Consider the following 22,459-nt stretch of genomic DNA (forward strand, 5'->3'; position numbering starts at 1 on the left):
CAAGAATTCAATTTGACATTAATTACTTTCCCTTGTTACAGATTTAACGAGCGAGCAAACTTCAAAAGGAACACGAATGTAAACTCCGATGGAAATAATGCCTATAACATATGGCTGCACGCACGTACAAACACCTTAAAATAAAATGGCTAACAAAACAAGCGATAAAGCAACACACAATAACAATGAAACAGACTTTAAAAATAACAAGATTTTACATGAACTTGAGATAACAGATGCCAACAAAAGTAACCTAAATGTTCGATGTAAACTGATGAAAAGAAGCCATTGTTTAATATATGAAAAACAAAACAAGATCAAAGTGACGAGTAGAAATGCGAATACATTGTTCCTTTTGTTAAGGATACCATTTTATTGGTGCATTTTGATGAAGCGATGGACAGTGCTATGCTTGTTGATAATTTGTACTTCTGCGTTGAAGGAGCAGAAGTTTGCTATTGAACCACAAGATCAGGTGAGTTTTTTGATATAATAACAGTGGTAGTCCACTAAACACAAGTACACAGCTACACTACAGTCGAACCTGAATAAGTTAGAATTTAAAGGGACGGCGATATTTCTCTCGCTGATGTAGGTCGTCTAACAAACAGCCAATAACTCTCGCTTATCTAGGTTTGACTATACAAATTGTCTAATACAGTTTGTATATTGTGGGTAGTTTTAAAGTTTGGTAAGTATGTAAAACTTAAATAATTCCGCCTAATAAAAGCAACCCAAACCAATCTTCCAAACGATAAATAATTTATCCTTAAAATGGAAAATATTCCTATAAATCCCAATAATTTTAACGAGGGTAAATTACTTAAGTTATTTCGCGAACAAATCAAATTACACCGCAAACAAAATGCCCCGCCCAACAACGTTATTCGATCGCCCATCTTTGTATTACTCATAGAATTGAAACAATAATAAACAATATTTAATAAGCTTCGAGGAAATATCTAACCGTAGAATTCCACTGCTGTGACACTTGAATACATAGTAGTTTCTGTCTCAGTCTTTATCAAAGTGAAGAAAGGGATGTCAACATGAATTAACACAATTGTCACTAAACCTATTGACAAGAGAATAAAGTTTTTCGGGGGTTTGTATGTTCTTATTTATGGGGGTCTATATGTATGATGATAAGACTGATTTTAGTCCCCTTTCCCATCATTTTCATATAAGTGGGGAATGGGAAGGGGAAGTGAATTTGACATTGGAAAGGAATTCATCCTCTTTCTGTGCATCCTCTCCTCTGTAGATTAAAAGTGGGCGACACATCTGTGATTGCGGATGTCTATGGGCTACGGTAGCTTCGCTGTTTAGGCGTATTCAGGTGACTGCTGGCTCGTTTGCCTCCTTATGATATGAAAAAAAAAACAATCGTGACTTCCTGTGATCGAAACGATTGAACCGATTTTGAGGAGGTGTTATTCGATTTGCATTTATCCTCGAATTATAGGACAGATACAGTCAGCAGTACCCAAATGATAATTAATTTGTTGTAATATTTTTGCAATATAATCATAATTATTGACATTTCGTAAAGCTCCAGTAACCGTGGGATTCCACTGTCTAAATAGTCAATATTTTTTTTAACTGGGACAACGAACGCCACAGTAATAAGGCATTCAGTATAGTTTATTTTTTACCCCATAGACTTTCCAAAAAAGTTCATAACTCTAAATTCTTTCAATATTAAATCTTAATACTACTAGCACCAGACCAGACATCAATATTTCTAAAAAAGATTATCTTATTCAATTTCAGTATTATTTGTTTTTATATACAAATCTGAATTAATGTAGTCCAATATAACCCGTACGTATCAACCGATGAAGAAAAAAGAAAAGAGAATTTCAAGCGAACAGCGCTTGGGGCAAGGAATTTTTAATATCCTTGGTTATTTTCAATACATAGCTTTCATGTCAACTCCAGTTTGCCTACATAAAGAATAATATTGGCTAAGCTTATCAAATAGGTTTTTCTGAGGAAATTTTGATTTATGGAAACGTTATTAATATTCCAAAGTTTCAAAGTAACTTTGATTTTCGGTACAGAGCGTAGATTTAATACAAACTTTAGTTTGTACTCGCAATAGAATTAAGAACAGTGAAATATTTCATAAACAGTAATTACTAGCTTTTACCCGCGACTTCGTACGCGCGGAATAAAAAAAAAGAAAAAAGAAAACTGGGTAAAATTATCCTATGTCCGTTTCCTGGTTCTAAGCTACCTGCCCACCAATTTTCAGTCAAATCGATTCAGCCGTTCTTGAGTTATAAATGGTGTAACTAACACAACTTTCTTTTATATAAATAGATAGATACATAGATTATCTTCAGATTATTTGAAAATGAATTTTCTTTTATATATCATAGTTGTGTCAACATTCTATATTCGACAAGTTATCTGACCCGGTGGGCATAATTCAAACAAAATTATGATAGCTCTCTAGAGCCAAGTCAAAATGTCAAAAAAATGTCACGGGATACTTGAACTGTAGCTGATTTAGTTTTTTTTATCTATATAAATTTTACATATTTCCAGTCCAGTTACGTTTGTCGCACTACAACCATTGACTACAGCTGTGACTAATACGCTAGACTTTACTGTAGTCAAAGATTAATTATTTTTATTAAGTACATAACGGTCACGTCTGTGTTCAATGATATTTAGTCTATTTTGTCTGCTTGCTCTATGATGTTTTCACATTATACTAGCTGTCGCCCGCGACTCCGTCGGCGCGCATTTAATAAGCTTATATGACACGTTCGTAGATTTACCATAGCAGCGCCATCTATTGATTATTTACTCAACCCAGTCGAAAGGTATCGACATCTGTTAGAATCATTTGGAGTTAACAGATAATTGTGACTGTCAAATAATAACAGACAAATAATTACCAATAAATTAAAATTGCTACTATAATTTGAGATTTAAACTATGCTATCTCTCAAGTTGGATCGAACTGCACATGGTGTGCGAATTTTATTATAATCGGTTAAGTGGTTTAGGAGTCCATTGAGGACAAACATTGTGACACGAGATTTATATATATTAAGATTGGCAGCCAGCGATCTTCGTACGCGCGGAATTAAAAACTCTGGTAATAAATGTTTATATAAAAAGCCAATGTTACCCGGGGTAAGTGTAGGTTCACAACAGTGTGAGATTTTTCAAATTGGTTCAGTAGTTACGGAGCCTATTCAATGCAAACTAAACAAAAAGATTAGTTTAGACATATGCATTCCGTAATTATAGGTAACTTTCCATTGTCTTATCTACCGTACTTTTTGTTAGTATTAATATATCATTAAAAATGAAATCATTAAAAAGATAATCATGTAAAAGATAATTCTTGTAAATAACGTGCGTAAATTTTAAATCTTTTAATTAGTTTGAATACAGAATCTTTTCTCCTCTGAGTTTATGTGAGTTGTAAATTTTAAAGAATATTTCACTTTTAATATCAAAAGCACATTTTTACTTTATTTTTTTTTGCTTCTTTTTTAATGTTTTTTTTTTCGTACACAGAGTGCAGTCGTCGGATCCAGGGTGACTCTCCCCTGTAGGGTGGAGGGCAAAGTGGGTCAATTGCAGTGGACCAAAGATGACTTCGGTTTGGGCACGCATAGACATCTCACTGGCTACGAGAGATACAAAATGGTCGGCAGCGATGAAGAAGGTAAGAAAATATTATACCCAATAAGTTGGCACGTCGGGAATAAAAGTACTTTTCTTAACGACGTGCCAACTCATGAACACCGTTTTCTATAAGATTTATTATTGCCAGCGACTTCGCGTTTTGAAATTATTTCATTACATTTATTGTGGAGATGAAATTAATTAAATTTTTATCCATAGTGATTGGAGTAATTTATGTAGTAGTAGTAATTTTGATTCCATTTTGAGTCCTTTCGATGGCTTAAGAAGACATCAGCTTTGCTGTGCGTTGATAGTAGAATAAGTAACGTTTATTAATTAACTAGCTGTAACCCGCGACTCCGTTCACGCAGAATTAAAAAAAGTTATAATTAGCCTATGTGTTCTTTCAGACTATGTTCTACATCTGTGCCAAATTTCATCAAGAACGGTTAAGCCGTTCAGGAGATACCTTAAAACAAACATCCATCCATCCATCGAATTTCGCAATTTTTATTCGCATTTATAATATTTAATTTATTACATATTTGTTAATTACACTTGAATAAATAAGAATATAAACTGTTTGTTTAGAAATTTAACGTTCAAGCTTAACAATTTTAAGTTAGCACTAAGACAAAGCTAAATCTAAAATTATAACGCGAAACTAAAATAAGCCAGACAAGAATATCGTGTTCCGAGTGTCTTAGCTTCTTAACTATGTTGACTTTGTGCTTCTCGACACAAGGATTCTAATAAAAACGACTAATATAATATTCTATTAATTCCACTAATTTTAACGAGAAGCTAGATAATGTTGCATAGTTAATTAACGGTTTAAGTGATTTCTTTAATTTAAAAAAAAAATAACAGGTTATTTGTAAAACAGTAATATTATTAATGAGTTTATATGGATGGATGTTTGTTTGAAGGTATCGCCGGAAATGCTCAACGAATCTTAACGAAATTTGGCACAGATGTAAAATATAGTCTGTAAGAACACGTAGTCTACTTAGTAAGATTTTTTTTTAATTACGTGCATACAGAGTCGTGGGCAACACCTAGTTTCAAATAAGATAAAAGTGTGCTACTGTAAATTACGATTCGAATCCACGTCCACATTGGTATTCTGTACCGTTAACCATTAAACTATCGGCACTTATGTTTTTGTCATTGTGATTGTTTCCACTAGTGTTCTAAAAATTTTATTTAACTTAGTAAAAATATCATTTAATTTATTCAAATATAAACAAAAATGTTAACACTTTAAAATGTACCTTGATATGCTATCGACAACCACCCACACAAGGCGTAGAGAAATTGATAATGGCGCCTAATTTATTTTTAACAGACACCATTTTGAATATTAATCACCCTCATAAATGTCCTAATATGGTATTAGGAAAAGAATAAGATATTATGTCGTTTAGAAATCGATATAAAAAGAAGAATTTCAACTGCCAGTATCGATTTGGAATTTCCAGACAACTTTTGCCTATATTTTTTTTGTGTAATAAATAATACTATATATGCTCTAAAGAATAAATAGGTTTTGCTCGCGACTTTGCAATAAATAATTTAATGAATTAAATGCGATTTGATTAAATGTTTTTACAATGCGATTCAAATAAAAATGTGCATGAACCCACTCCATATTGTGACGTCATGTCTCTCAAATCAGAAAAATGTCCCAACTTGTCATTAAGACATTTGCACATTTTCATTTGGAACGTATTATACACGTACATAATTTTTGTTTCTTTAAAAAGCCAAACCGAAGTGCATTTATGCGTAGATGTATGAATGTAGAAGAAGCGAGAGAGGTCTGTCAGGACCGCGCCAAATAGAGGTCCGTCGTCTCTGCCTCTCTGGGTTACGGGATATGTTGTTGTCGTTATATTAAGTGAACTAATATTTATATATTCTTCCACAGGCGACTATTCCTTGGACATAAGAGAGGTTGCATTGGAAGATGACGCGACATATCAATGTCAAGTCAGTTCTGGTCCTAGGGGTAAGTTGTTTGATTGATACTAAATAATATTTTATGTTAATTATCTGTAAGTTATGCGATTTATCAGTAAAAGTAGGCCTGGAAAGAGATGCTGGATTAAGTAGAGAGTGATTACTGAAATGACGAAAAAAATCGATCTGGAGGATGAAAACTGGGGCGCTTACCCTATGTGATTGGGATAAGGTCAGAGAGATGACGATAATGTTATCATCTCTTACTGTGGATCTCCACTATCCATCACTCTTATTGTAATCAAATAAATATTGCTATCCACTTTCATTTTTCTTTTAAAAAAGTGACATAATAAACTAACGATGTCTAGTCCGGGTTGTATCAACTTGTTTCGGGCCTAGTGAAAACTTTTATATATCTTTAATTAAATAGATCCTCTCTTTTATTGCGTATTTAGTTACAAGATATACTATTATCTTTACATATAAAAGGAGATATTAGAACGTTTCTTTGATATCAGTTAAATAAAATATATTCGTATGTTTAAATGATGTTCAAAGGGAAATAATCTTATGTCGATTTCTAGGATATTCCTTTGAGAGAATGCCTGTGAGGGAATACTTATATACACAAATATTTACATGAATATGTTACACAAAGGTTTAAAAATGAATTAAATAACAAAAGTATAAAGTTAAGAATGAGCATATTAGAGGAAGTTTCAAAAAAAGTAGCTTCAGTGGTGAAGAAATTGAGAACCAAAAGGTTCCATTCCAATTGAGAACCAAGGTTCATGGTATGGACATTATTATGCAGAGAGATGAACATCACAGAAACAAATGTCTGAATGTGGATGGCTACTCTACTATGGTAAACGTAGAGGAAGACCACAGAAAAATTTCGTGAAAGTAGATACGTATAAGAAGTCAGTGAATTCAGATATGACGGCTGATTGAGAAGTATTGAAGAGTTGTATGTGATGAAATGGATAAGCTGATGATGATGTTTTTTTGTGTATGTAATAAGTTTTTAATTTGGAGCGCTATATACTTTTTACAGATTTACATTGTCCAAACACTGATATAAAAATATTGTCGTTTCATTCAATCTTTTAGAAAAAGACTACAATGAAAGAGATAACAATGTTTTGTACATGTGTTTGATCTGTGGAAATAGTTAGTAAACCAATAAATCTAGAAATTATATTTTATATTAAAACTACGAAGGAATCTATAACAGTTTCATTATTAAAAAATAAAACTTGAGAGGTGTCAAGGGACACCCGGATGGAACGAAGTTCCTTTCGATTAATTAGTGAAGGAACCAATGTTTATTCTATGAATAAAAAACTTAAGTCTTCACAAGAAGTACATTTTATTTCTATGAATTTTCGTTATATATTGTCACGTCGTTGCCATGGTGATATAGCAAAAAGTGTCGTGACAACTTTTCGTAAGAATTTTTTCCGTCTAGCCCCCTTTCACAACGCGCGATAAGGAACTTCGTTCCAATAATATCAACAATTTAACTCAAAATAATTATAAAATAAAACAATTAAAAAAATTATATTGTTGTTGTGGAGTTTAGTAAAACACTTTTCCGCTTTATAGTACTTGTTTAGATTTGATCACGTTACTTTTCAAAGCGCATATATATTTAAAAGCGCTGTTTGAAACCAGTTGTTGCTCAAGTGTTTTTAACCATTAAAATCGCGTCGAAAATTAAACAAAAACCCAGTTTAATTGTTTGCAGTCCGTCATATGTCCCTTTCCGCTAATATCTGACTCGAATACAGTCCCTGTTTGGTAATTGTTTTTTGTCCCTTCAGTTTATTTAGGGTTATTTGGATAACATGTGCGGGAACTTCGTTAGGGTTGTTATGGACGAGATTTATTAGACAAGTTTTAATAGTCGCAGCGTTAAATTATTGCTATTGTTTTAATAATTGAGATGATGATAAATTCAATGTTTTAGGTTGTTGTTTTATAAATAGATATTGAAATTACTTGAAAAATGATATTGATTCTTTGTACCCATTTTTTTTAGAAAGTTTTGAATGGATGAACGTGTTTTACATAGATAATATGCAGAAGAAGTGTATAGATATTTAAATAAAAGCATTATGGTCCACTATTGACCAATGGGTGACCAGTTACCACTCGTAGAACAAAACCCTAACATAATTTAATTTATTTATTTATTTATTTATTTACAATAAATACAATAATAACCTAAAATAAAACTAACTAAATATGGAATAAGAGTACCAAAAGTCCTAGAGTTTGACAATCTTTGAAGGTTAAACTTGAATTCGCGGCTAGACTTAAACTGGCAACCCATCTGCGGTTACTTTGGTATTGCGTGTTTCTCATGTTAATTAGTGGAAGTATTTATACATTAAACTAATAAGAACTTATGATATCTGATTTCAATACCATATTTCTAAACGGTTCATGCAACTATTATTTTATAGGCTACATTTTTTATAATGTTTTATTTAAAATGGTAGCCAGTAAGTAACAATTGCCTATCTAATAACTGGCTATAATTAAAACACAACAAAGTCGCTTTGAGTTTTTTAATCTGTGAAAGAAATGTAAAAGAAGTTTCTTTCGCAGCCCTAACTTCTGTTAATTACGACGGACAGTCGGGGAGAGGTGACTCCATAAATAGGATACTTTGACTACAGTAAAATGGACTAGGCAAGGAACCGTGGTGTACTAAATAAGACGTAATGATCACACATGCTGACACTTGGAAAAAATTGAAACGTCATAATGAAAGCTTAGGTACTAGCTCTAAAATGTAACACATAAAACGAGCACACAAACAAACAAGTTTATATTTAGCAGAGTGGAATGCGCATTCTTGACATGTCCTGTCTCTTAAAAGTCAAAGATGAGTCACGCTCGACTTTGAAAATAAAATGTGACAACCGTCGCATAGCTGCAGCCTTTGAGACTGAAATAATATCATTTGGCGAAACATTTTTCTTGTATAAAAATGTTTTAAACCTATGCTTTTTATGTTAATACATTCTAGTTTTACCTCTAAAGTACATTCACGAGGTTTATAAATTCTGCTAACGGATTGAAAAATTGTAACAGCGGGTTGGTTGTAAGCATATTAAATTCTTAATGTCGACTTCTGCCTAATTATTTAGAAGGCGGTGCAGATCAATTTATATAAAGTGTACAATTTGACGTATAAAATGGTACCATGTCATAATCGTATTTTTTAATGTCTTTATCAATTGCAATAAGTATTTATCATTAAGAGATCTTAATATTCTAACAAAAAAATATTCTATATGAAAGATTTTACCTACATTTTATGTTGACATCAACAAAACTGTTTTTAAAAGTAAAAATGTATTAAGATGCTAAAGTAGTTAATAATCCTGTGTGTGGAAAATAATAAATAAGTTTGAAGACCAAACAATTTTTTCAACCAAACTAAAGTTACTTATACGTATAAAGCACGTGTAAACTTCACCTTGGCATAATCAGTTAGAGAAGCCATGAAAAAGTCCATACAATATTCAATGAAATCCTAACCTTTTGAAACCCGAAATATGACAGGGGGAATGACGTAGTAAGTATAGTCGACAAACGAGATGTGCCCTTTGAACAATGAATAATTTAGACATCAATTTAGCAAACGTCAGACATAGACTTTTTAAAAATAGTTCCATAATAGCTTTGCCTAATGCATTTGTCTGATAGTGCTTTAAATATTTTCCTTAATTTACAAACAAAAAATAATGTTTTTTTCTGTTAATTTTCTTTTCAAATTATGCAAAGAGCTGCTTAGTTTCTTTTATTTTTACAGTAGATATTGCTTCATAAACGTTTTTGGATATACTTGTCCCCTTCTTTAGGGTAGGCGGATAAGCAAATTACGACCTTAATTACTCACAAAAAGAGCTGGATTTCATGCTGCATGAACAATTAATTTAATGTCTTTATCATTAAGAATAGACATCGAACATTCAATTTTATTTGTTTATTAATACATATTTAACCCGTGATGTTTTATCTTAATAAATTCGTTTCTCTCATTAATTCACTGTTTTCTTTGACATATAGAAAGAATCGTCTGCCACGTCCCAATAAAGAAAGCAACATCTTTATAGTACATTTCGTGTAAACGTGACACGTGTTCTAAGTTCAAACTAACGTAAAAACAGGTTATATTCCGTTGCAATAAAAACTTTATTCAGATGAAACAATCCTATTTTAGGAGTACTGAGATTACAAAGTTATTTAGGACTTGCTGCATTTAACGCTTCAGTAAAAAACAAACAGCAACATTTGAAGTTTACTTTATTAAAGCACTTATCAGTATACAAATGGAACTTTTAACAGTGGTACACGACAGCATCGATAACTGCTGTTGCTCGGTGCCAGCTCGCCCAATGAAATATCACGACCATACAGAAGACATGCGTGAAGTGGAAGCAATTAACGCTGCTGGAACGTTTACCACATTATAATATAAAAAAACATCATTCATCTTTTTTGCCTATGGATTACTCCTCCATACATTTTTATCAGCCGTCACATCTGAATTCACTCCCTTCTTACGTATATCCTCTATCACATAATCCATCCATACTTTCTTTGGTCTTCCTTTAACTTGGTATCCATTTTTATTCAAAGTTCAATGTCATTAATTGACCTTATGTCATTCATCATTATATCCTATCCTAATCACCTTATATAGTCTCACCTAATAGTAGCTTGAAACTCGGAATTGTAATTTCTCTATTATTCTTCTAAGCAAATATTATAAAATGTATTTCGATAAAATCTAGCTATCTGGCTACAAATTGCATTGACCTAGACAGTATCAGTGTTTATTCATGAAATATTGCAAGCTTTAGAAAACAGCTTAGTTGGCGCAGCCAGCTTCCGGGGAATATTTATTTATATATTTACGACTTTCGTAATATTTGTGACTTAATTCACTATTCTATATGAACTGATTCTGTACGAAGTGGCTTTATGTCCTTCTCTTCTTGGGAATTGATTTATTAAACAATGTCGTAATTCTCATTCCCTTTGAAATCGTCATATGTTTTTGTCATACATTCCTTGTATTTTCATAGGACAAATACTGTTAAACTTATTCGGAAGCGTACATTAATAAGAAAAACTAATATTCTTGTCTAAATAACTGTTAATGTTGTACACAAGATTGTTCGTAGCAATTTTCGCGATTATATTTTTCACCTTCTACTTTCAAATTATCGAGATAACAAGTTGCCGAGACCGTGGCAACTTTATAAACAACTTTAATCTGAATTCCGAAGTTGTCAACTCACGTATATCTCGGTACTGAGATATGGGTGATAAATCAATTCCTTATAAGATTAATACATCATTGGCAGTTTTTAATAGTCTGCCGTACTCAGAGAAAGTATATCGTAGCTGAGGGAGTTGCTTAATATAGATTTTCTTAAGTATGGTACACTAAACAATTGCTTAAGTAATTACTTTTTAACTCAGAGACAGTTAGTACAGAGTATATTTCGTGTTTAGGAAATTTGCGCTAAGGATCTGCTCAGGTGACCAACCTAACCTTGTATCTTTGGAGGCTCGGTGCAGTATGCACTACTCTCTACCAGCAGTCACTCTCTTCTTACACATATCTTCTTTTACACAACCCGTCCATACTTTCTTCGGTATTTCTCTACCTTTGTAGCCTTTTGTTACATTCAATCCTATTACTTATTTATGTGATCATCATCTTTCTGCATCTATAAATATGTCTAACAGTATACTAATAAGGCAATTGGTAGATGCATTGCAATACGTTACAAGCAATCTGTCTGGAAATTTAACGTCTGAAATAGTTCACAAGCACAAAGCTCGTTGTGAAATTTCACTCAGCTTTTACGACGCCCCCGAGATAAGACGGGACGTTGGATTCTCTCATTTTACTACCATAACTTCAAATGACAATAACTTTGGATTTACAATGGCGTTGCGGAGTAAAATGCAGGATCCGACAATTATCTGCAACATTGCTACACTATCGAAAAGTTTTGGAACGAAGTTCCTTATCGCGCGTTGTGAAAGGGGGCTAGACGGAAAAAATTCTTACGAAAAGTTGTCACGACACTTTTTGCTATATCACCATGGCAACGACGTGACAATAATATAACGAAAATTCATAGAAATAAAATGTACTTCTTGTGAAGACTTAAGTTTTTTATGCATAGAATAAACATTGGTTCCTTCACTAATTAATTCAAAGGAACTTCGTTCCATCCGGGTGTCCCTTGACACCTCTCAAGTTTTTTCATATTTAGAAACATGCAACGAAGATCAAACCTTATAAGAGATGTAACTCTTTTGTCGAATTCTTAGCTATCATCATGATATAATGGTCACATTTAAAATAGGATCTAAGGGTCACCATAGAGGAATTGCTTTATGCTTTCGCTTATTAGCAATTAACGATAGCCGATAAATATGATTGATTGATTGAAACAGTCCATGTATTGCGGCTTTAATGTTGATAATTTGAAATCCGTAGATACGGTTTTCTAGCTCTCTGTGCAAAAAGAGAGAGAAAAAGAGATTTAAAAAATATTAAATACATCATCATTGTCAGCGCACATGCATCCTCACTAAAGGGTCGGGAACCTCATCGAAGTTAGGGTGACCCTGGTTAGTCAATTATATTAGCCCAGTTTTGAGTGCTAAGAACGTCGTTCCTTTCTTAATAAGTTCAGTTAAATCACGAATATTATAAATGCGAATGTTTAGATGGATAGATGGATGTTTGATACTTCTATCAATTATCTCCAGGACGGTCTAACGGATCTTGATGAAATTTGGCATTTAAGTAGATTATAATGTTGAAGAACACATAGGCTAAATTCTAAGTTTTTTTAATTCTACACGGACGGAGTCGCTGGCGACAACTAGTCTACATATAAACTTAGAAAACAGAAAAAATACAGAATGATTGAAAGTTATATAACCTTAATTCTATAGTATTTAAATAGGCGAGTCATTTTCAAAACGCTCTCATTAGATCAACTATAGCTTCGTCTATACAGCACTAGTTTATTAGCATAATATCTCGTTAAGCCGGTCATCACCGGTCAAACTTGTATCTGCTTACTCAACCTTAATTGGAACATTAATTTGTATCGACTTAACTGTATTTTAGATTTACTTCGCTCATATTATTGTAACTAATTTACTTGGTTATTATATGTTTATATCAATTCAATCTTTATATACGATTATATTAGGTAATTATAGATCGAGAAACTTATTTGACCTGGTTGGTGATGAAATTACATTACAATGATTCAGTAACGCCTCCCTATCAATGTTAAAAAGCGTCATAAGTTCTGTCGATGATCGTCGCTGATTGCATTGATAACGACATACTCGTACGAGACATAAGATGACTTAGGGTCTCTGAGGTCATAAACGCATCTGCAGTTCCTCAATAGGTAAAGATATTCACTCGTTTCCTCTTATAAAATAAAGACAGCTAAAAGATAGCTTAATCTTTTTTTTTTAATAGCTATTTTTACCAATGATTGGCCTTATTAGTTATTGTAATTTAGGTTCGACGGTCTATTACGAACATTTACGATTTGCGTTTTCGTAACATTATCGTCAAAATATGTCAAAATTGGTATGAAATTTGTCGTTATCCTTTACTCCTGATACAATAAAAATGCTTTTTCGCAAGTTTTTGTGCTAGGAGCTCCGATAAATTTGTCAATCGTTCTTCGAAAAAGTTGGCCTTATATATTGTCTGATAGAATTTAATGCGATAACAGATTCTTACAACGCCAGATAAATTAGCCGCACTATACCTAATAACGAAGCATGGTTTTAAACAAGTTTTATGCTACATTGCGGTGCATTAAAAAGTTTAATGAAGCCTAAATTGAAACTTTTCAAACTATACGTTTAAATGTAATTCACGATTTTATCTCTTTAACTTTCGGCGCACGCTCCATTTTAGTTTTAATACGGTTCAATGAGGTTCTCTCATAATTTAACATCCACCATCGCATAACCAAAACTAACTCAACGTGTAATTTCATTACAACGCTAAATCTGAACTAAAAGCTTGTCTTTTGGTATGAAGCTAGAATAATATATTGTTTTAAATACATTACGAATCGGTTAGAGATGTCACCGAAAAATCGTGCCTAAATTAGAAGGAATTTGTTCACAAAGTGCCATATTGTTGATACTTTGTGCCGTTTAATTTTTAACTAAGGTCCTCCTCCAGGTCCTATCATTAGTGTTGTCTGTAAATTTCGCGACTAATCCGCGTTCAAATCATACTAAGATTAAAAATGCGAAGGTTTAGATCGATAGATGGATGAATGTTTGAAGGTGTCTCCGAAGGTTGAACGGACCTTGATGTAATTTGGCACAAATGTAGAACATAATCTGGAAGAACACATAGGCTACTTACTTAAACACGTTACTTTGTGAATGTCCTTAAGCAGATCGAACTGGCGGAGTTCACGATTAATCGGTCATTCTACGAAAGTCGAAAGTTGGAGATATTGTTCTCATTTAGGATGTAAAGTTATTATAAATTTCAATGTTCGCTTATAGTTGTTTGAATAGTTTGTTCAGTAACAGTTTGACCATAGTCCTTTTGGAAATTCAGCCACAAAATGTAACCGCAAAGCTTTAAAGTTTACTATCAAATAGATTAGTTAAAATTAAAAAGATGACTCAAATTTTCCGGTCAACATTATCAAATGGTGATTATTATTTTAATCTTTGTTTTAAGGTATTCAATAATAGCTATTAATGTAAAGTTAAAGTTTTTTTATTATTCGGGTGGCCAGTTCGTCTATAAATCTTTATACAATAAAATATTTAATATTCACCGGAAAAAGGAAGTCAAAAATTCATTTCCATGCATACGAATATTTGTTAAAAACAAACGAAAATCTCGTCAATATGAAAATGGAAAAGTTCAATACAAAACATTGGAAACTTTTTGCGAACGCCAAATGTTCATAGACAGGATTTGAAAATTTCAATTCCAAAACGATAAGCCGAGTATTAAAAAGCTTAAACCACCATTCAATATCTGAATGAACGAACATTAAAATAAATCAAAATGCTTAACTTTTACCGGCAAAAACAAAAGAAAGGTTCAATGTTGAGACTTTTGGTTGTACATCTGTTTCCACTGCAGAAATACCTTTACAAAAACATATCATGAAATGACCATTTAAAGATAACAATAAGAGAGAACCGCTTCATACGAATTGCGAATGAAATCAATTGAAACATTAAGACTAATTATCGTTTTAAATATTTATTCAGTATTGTTAATTACTTTAGCAGGCTAAATAAAATATACAAAGTTAGAAACATGAGAGAGGAATAAGCCACAGGGTAAACAAGATAGTTGTGACACTGTTTGCAAACTACAACTTTCTGTTTGACTTTGGAGTACGCTGTTTAAATTCGTCTTGTTCTGTTCTATGAACATCAGTTAAAATTGTATTTAATATAGTTCAAGTCAGCGACTTTTAAGTCCAATAAAGTTTGAATCAGGTCAAATATAATAAATAACTAGCTGTCGCCCGCGACTCTGTCCACGCGGATTAAAAAAACTTAATTTGTAGGCTATGTGTTCTTCCAGACTATGTTAGTTGTATGTAAACTTATGCCAAATTTATCGAGATCCGTTGAGCCGTTCTGGAGATAACTTCGAATAATCATCCATCCATCCATCTAAACATTCGCATTTATAATTTTAGTATGATTACTGTCGTAACTGACAGTTATTTGGTGAATCCATGTTATTTTCCTTGAAAATTCTGTGATCAACCATAATCTGTGACTTACTGTTGTACTTACGAGTCCTTCAAAGGTTATTTTCGCTTGCTTAGTGTAGATTTCTCATACTAAATATACAATAAGGGGTACGAATTTCTGATTGTGTGTTTCAATATTATGTACCACTATAATATCAACGTAGAGACATCCTAAGGATAATAGTCAACCGTAGTGGATATTTTTTAATATTATTTTGCAATCTAGATTTTAAAGGTTACAACTCAAAAATGTCAAATTATATTATTTGTAATATCATTATTAAAATTGTCTTGATAGTCCAGTCATTTTAGTGAGTTCACCTCGGAATTCGAGATACCCAGCTGTAAGTCTGTAAATACGTGTATATTGACACCCTAAAAGTTGTCTCAAAACCTACATATGGTAGGGTGTAAGCAACTATTAAATTTCAAGGTCAAAGGTCACAAAAATCGGTTTCTCGCGCTTTTTATGGAAATATCTCATTTCCTATGGGTTTTTTGCTAGTTGTATTTCTTATCAATATTGTAGAATACAAAATTCTCTACAAATTTTGTTTAAATTTTTTTTTTATACGGTGAATTGTTTTCGAGATAGAGGGCGGAGAGCGCGCGGTCACAGCATCACTTCAGCCTCCGGTCGAAAACGCGCCATAAAGTTGGTGAACTATCGCTAAATCAATGATTATAAATATTTGTCAATTTTTTATTACCTATTATATTATACTTTATTATTTTTTTCCTAACTTATCCACTTTTTATTCAATATTAATTTATTTAACATCACTTACCTGCCCATGTAATTGCAAAATTGTTAATAAAAATATAGGAATTACATTTGAATTTTAACCTAATTAATATTAATAACTTCTTACATGATGAAAAAAACAAATAAATTATGAATTAATCTTTTTATTAAAAAAAATCATTGAATACATTAATTTTTATTGAAAGTAAAAAAATGGAATAAAGGGTACATAAACTACAATATATAATTTTAATCATCTTCTTCCTCTTCATCGTCGTCTTCTGGCTGCTGGTAAATTACAAACTGGTCTTCATTATCGTCTTCAACGACATTTGTCTCAAGTTCTTTCATGATTTCTGGGTCCAAGGTTCCATCTTCGTTAATGTCGTTCTGATATCGTAGAGTATTGAGACAAGCTTGCCCATTACATTGGCCACGTGTTAAAGAGCATTGCAAGCCCGCTTTCCTGCATCCGCATCGCGAACCACAACCACTCTTGCAGTTGCAGAAAATTGTATTTAGCAAATCTTCTGGAGCAGGTGGTAAAATTGTCATGATAGGCTCCAGAAAATCGTTTCGCATTGCCCAACCCCATACCTTGGGTTCCAAATCATGTCCTAACCAAGTTTGAACTTAATAATATACACGGTTGAAATGTTGATGAGCAGCTGCACTTGTTGGTGGAATATTTGAAAGCTGCACAGGTTTATTAAGTTTTGTAGACTTGACGTAATGCATGTTACGAAGATGATTGAGACTTTTCACAGATTTCGGAGCATTATAGACTGCCAATAAGGTTTGAGTTCCACTCTCTAATAATTTCTGGGCCGAACAATTTTCTTCCTAAAATGCTGCAGCTAGTTCATCCAAATTTGTCAGTAATTAATTAATTTGACAAATATTTATAATAATTGATTTATTGATAGTTCTTCAACTATATGGCGCGTTTTCGACCGGAGGCTGAAGTGATGCTGTGATCGCGCGCTCTCCGCCCTCTATCTCGAAAACGATTCACCGTATAAAAAAATTTTTTAAACAAAAGTTGTAGAAAATTTTGTATTCTACAATATTGATAAGAAATACAAATAGCAAAAAACCCATAGGAAATGAGATATTTCCAAAAAAAGCGCGAGAAACTGATTTTTATGACCTTTGACCTTAAAATTTAATAGTTGCTTACACCCTACCATATGTAGGTTTTGAGACAACTTTTAGGGTGTCAATATACAAGTATTTACAGACTTACAGCTGGGTATCTCGAATTCCGAGATTCTTACCTAATTTAAGCTTAAATGACTGGACTATGATATTCTAATACTTTATTCCAAATTTGTAAAAAAAAAAATACTTTGAAACTTATCCAATCAATGCGTTTTTGCGCGAAGCCAGATTTACAGCCGTAGCCGCGAATTGATATACGAAAATAAATCTTGGAATTTCCTTTAAGGGGTTCCGCATTACGATGGAAATTGTACGGATTCAATCGCAATAAATTCTCTTATTTATATCTTTTTCAAAAACCTCTTATACTTGCTGAATGTACGTTAATAGCTCGGGAAAGGTAAATTTTGAGCGCTGTAGCCTATAGCTTAAACGGTTAAATTAATTTTTGAGACCGTCACTGGATAAATAAATAAATAAATAAAATAACATTTAATCCTTCCCACCATTACAACGCAATAAAAAACTAACATATTACAAAATAATTATAAATACATAAAACAGAATAAAATTAAAATTACACTAGCATAAAGAAACATTTATAATTAACGTTGCAATGCTGACCGGATAGGGTCCTCCCTCAGCTTTGTATGCTGGGTGCTCCTCTCTGGAACACTCAGCGCTGATCTTCCGCGAAAACCCTCACGACTATATATACGCATTATTCGCGATACGCATTCTTCCACGGAGTGCCATATAGCAATCTACAGAATTCTTGGTTCAATCGTTCCAGATTTAATCGAATTACCAAAAAATCACGTTTTTCATGTCAGAAAATGTTATTAATCTTGACTAAATTAACATGAACTATAACTTCCCATTAGGTGAACCACCGATCAGATCAAGATATGCCAGACTGACAGTTCTTGTCCCGCCAGAGCCACCAAGGATACTTCAAAGCCCTATACTCCAAGCTGTAGAAGACCAAGAAATTGATCTAGAATGCATATCTGTAGGAGGAAAACCAGCTGCTGAGGTAAATTAATTTCTATTTCTACTTGAATAGGACTTAAAATTAAATGTTGAGGTTATTTAGGTATAGGCATCAAATTATTCTTGTTTTGGGGACACAAATCACTTGTACAACTTGAGCTGTTTTCATCTTTCTTTTTATCGAAGCCGTGACTAACAAAACCATTACCATAACATTTTAAAAATATATCAATTCCTCTTAGCTAATTATTATTGTACCATAAACTTTCGGTTCCCGTATAAAATAAAGTTTAATGGAAACAGTGGATTAAGCTATTACCCAAAACAACAAGATAACTTTAACCCTCTTGATGTCTTTTCTAATATACAAGAAGCATTAAACAGCATTTTAAGATTAGTAAAAGATAACTAATGAATCGAACGTACCGCTATCAAGGGTTTAACAAATCGTATATTTAGAAACAAATTAAACAGAGTCCTACATTATCAGCGAAAATTCAGTAACGGGCTTTTATTAATTCCATTAACACGGTCGATTAGGCAACCATTAATATGGGTTGTAATAAATTTAACATCGACAATAATTATGTAGAGTTGGTTAAATTAATTATGTTTATCTATTCCAACTATGTAAACTCGCAGACAATTGCTCGATGTTGGTTAGCGGGGTACGTTAGTATACTATGATAATGACGTTTTACGAGCACTCATTAACCACTGAATGTCTGAGGATTCTTGTGTAGCATTTAGTTCCTAATGGACCGTGTGTTACTCCGATTGCTCGCGTTGTGGCCTTGTAATGATACGTACAGAACAAAAGATCACTAACCAGCTGGGTGCTGGAATTGTTTCTTGTAGTTTGTTATGGTAAGATTTTAAACTCGTTGACTTTAGCTTTTTTAGTAATTCCTATTGTTTTTGCATCTATCATTTCTTTAGAAGGGCGTCTATGTGGAATTAATTGTTACTGATTTTTGTTTGACTTTCTGTAGTCCTTGACAAAATATGAAACTGTAAGTTCAATATTATAATTTTGTTCAATATAAATAAAAATCTAATTTAGCTTTTTAAAATTTAAAATTCCGTTTCTATGTTCTTTGGTCGTTAATGAGTTTCCGAATTTTAAGGCTGAAAATAAAACCCAATTTTAAAAAGTATAATTCCTTTATAACAGTTATAAATATTGCAGATAACATGGGTAGACGCTGAAGGCGGCGTGCTGACGCAGGGCGTCACGTACACAGTGGAGCAGATGGCTGACGGCCGCAGGTTCACTGCGAGGTAACCTTTTGCTTTCACTAAGTTTTATCTCATGATAGCTGAATCATTTCAAATAAAAAGTGAAATAGCCATGGCTGATGCGAAATGTGGAATCCTAGATTCGAATCTAAAAGAAACTAGCATATAATTTACATAACTTACTTCCAAAAATAGGGAAAAATATGTATCGGTCAAAGAATACAAAAAAATACCGCCATATCCTTACTTACACAACTAATACAAAAACGAGTTCAAATCTATCCGTAGTTTTTTTTTAAATCCAGTCTAAAAAAAGTATCTTTTTACATACATTAAGTTGTTTTTAATTTAGTATGGGTAGTTTTTGAATCAATTATTTTTAACTTAATTTAATAGGATTGTATGTTTTGTAGATCCGTCCTACACCTTCGTCCTAGAAGAAGTTATCATAATCAGTCGTTCACGTGCCAAGCGCAGAACACGGCAGATCGAGCTTACAGAGCTGCTAGCATTAAACTACAAGTAAGTAAAGATTTCATACTATGATTTTAATTAATTTTTACTTAATTAGATTAAGATATTATTGAAGATGTCGAGTAAAACAGTTATTAAAAGAAATAAACAATAAAACCAACAGACTGTGATACATCGGGAAAGAATACGTATTGAATTACTTCATATTTCTTAACAATTTTTCTGGTTAAAAAACGTTTTATAGTGCTCATCCATTGTAAAGTTTTGGAAAAATATAAATACAGCAATCGATTTTTAAAAAGGCATATTGAAATCGCAAATTTAACTTGAAGTATTATTAAATTAGTGAACAAATACTTTATTAAGCTTAATAACAGGTAAAATCGAGTAGCAATCTCGCCAGTTAAGCGATTCGTTAACAAAATCAGACGAAATCATTTCCGATTTATGTTACCGAACTTCCAGCTGTAATGGGGCACGGCCACTTTATTTCCATAATGCTAGTTTCACACGAAGGCAGAACAGTGAGACAGTGCAGTACTGCTATTGAACGCACAACAACGAAACAAGAAAATAACTGTCACAATCAGAATACTTAATTCAATAATTAAATGATCATTAAAGAATATCCTTAATGCAGAAGGGGAGACTTGTTAAGTAGTCCTCTGGCAGTGAGAAACGATTGGAGTACTGCATTGTCTACTGCTCTGTCCCACTGTACCCTCGTGTGAACCTAGCATAACCGAGGGATGGGGGATGGCGGTTTTCAAACGCTCCTAAAAATGAGATAATTTGCCGCGCCGATTAAGCCGGCATTTATTTAAGATTTTATGGTCGAAGTTTCCTTGGGCGCCTATTTTGCTTGCATAATTTTTATATTAAAGGTAGATACGGTAGAACAAGATTCGTTCACTTTTTCTTCTTATGTCTAATGATATCTTTCTTGGGATTTAGAGGAATCTTAATTTTTTTTTATAGTCATTCACAAGAAAATTTCACAAAATTGGATTGCTGTACATAAACGATATTTGTTTTTCTTGCTCGTACTATCACTACTCATCGGTAGATATCTAATTTGATTCCTGTTTAACATACAAATAAATATAAAAAGCGATAATTTAGAAATAATAATATTTTTGATTCCATGATTAAGGAAAGATAAGATAAGATGTATAAATAACGTGATTAAATAAGGGTTTCTCGTAAAAACGTAAGATAAAATTATAAATGCGAATGTTTAGATAGATGGATGGATGGATGTTTGTTTGAAGGTATTTCTGGAACGGCTCAACGGATTTTTATTAAATCTTGGTACATATGTAGAACATAGTCTGGAAGAACATATAGGCTACTTATTATGTTTTTTTTAAATTCCGCGCGGACGGAATCACGGGCGACAGCTAGTAATGAAGAATTGTCTAACATCCTCAATCATCAAATGGCACAGAAATAGAAATAAGCACGTTCATAAAAATCCAAACAGATAAAACAAAAGCCAGAGTCGATTCCACTTGCACACATAAATTACCCCTTGAGCCGGCACCAATAAACGAATATAAAGAAAGGAAAGTAACAAAATATAGAAACAGATGGAAGAAAAACCACACCGCAATTTTTGTACGTCGTCGCTGGAAAATTCGCCAATTCGGCAGCATGACACGTCCGCTATTAGTTGGTCTGCCAGACGTGATACTAGAGAGATGAATATTTGAACTTGTCAGTAGGTAAGTTGGGGAGGGTAGGTCAGGTAATGCTGGTGGGAATTTTATACTGGTAAAGTGAAAATAAGAGGGGCTGTGTAAAGCTCTAATTTCGTGACGACGTCGGAGTGTCAGCAATTCTTGTATATCAGAGGAAACTCTGTAAATAAACGACTAGTTTCTTTTCCTTCGAAGCAGGATATTGTTAAATTTTCTTAATACTTCTATATAAAAATCATATAACGAGGTATCAACGAAAAAAGGTCTTTTAATGATCCTAATTCTTGTAACGTTAAAAAAGCTGAATTGTTTTTTTTATAAGATAAGGGACAAACGAGCGGCGGGAACACCAAAGTGATCATCGACGCCCATGGACATCCGCAACACTAGAAGAATTGCAGATGCATTGCCGGCCTTTAAGAAAGATATACGCTCGCTTCTTGAAGGACCCTAAGTCGAACTAAAATCTACGACATTTTAGTAATATTAAAATGTCCCAACTTTGACAAAGAAATTGTTGGCTTCTTGTTAGTGTAATAGACCGTATGCTATGAATCCAAAAATGTATCAACACGGTGCTCTCATTTCGCTTCACGGTTAGCAATATACTGAGGACTTTATTGCTTCGTTTAATTTAAAACAATTACTCTAAGGGTCTTATTTACACTCTATGAGAGCGGTAGTGGAATTGTAAAATGAAT

The 22,459-nt window shown here is 32.9% G+C and overlaps 1 protein-coding gene across 1 annotated transcript in view; it reads left to right on the plus strand.

The window, feature by feature from the left end:
• LOC106707965 (irregular chiasm C-roughest protein) overlaps window positions 1-22,459 on the plus strand; it is a 67,194-nt gene that overhangs the window by 30,914 nt on the left and 13,821 nt on the right. Inside the window, exons 2-7 of the mRNA XM_045684715.1 lie at window positions 42-475; window positions 3,541-3,691; window positions 5,582-5,662; window positions 18,237-18,388; window positions 19,535-19,626; window positions 19,998-20,106. Coding sequence (XP_045540671.1) covers window positions 146-475; window positions 3,541-3,691; window positions 5,582-5,662; window positions 18,237-18,388; window positions 19,535-19,626; window positions 19,998-20,106 — 915 coding nt within the window. The 5' untranslated portion in view covers window positions 42-145. The remainder of the gene's footprint in view (window positions 1-41; window positions 476-3,540; window positions 3,692-5,581; window positions 5,663-18,236; window positions 18,389-19,534; window positions 19,627-19,997; window positions 20,107-22,459) is intronic.

The sequence above is a fragment of the Papilio machaon genome, chromosome 27 (assembly GCF_912999745.1).
Source record: "Papilio machaon chromosome 27, ilPapMach1.1, whole genome shotgun sequence".
Taxonomy (NCBI): domain Eukaryota; kingdom Metazoa; phylum Arthropoda; class Insecta; order Lepidoptera; family Papilionidae; genus Papilio; species Papilio machaon.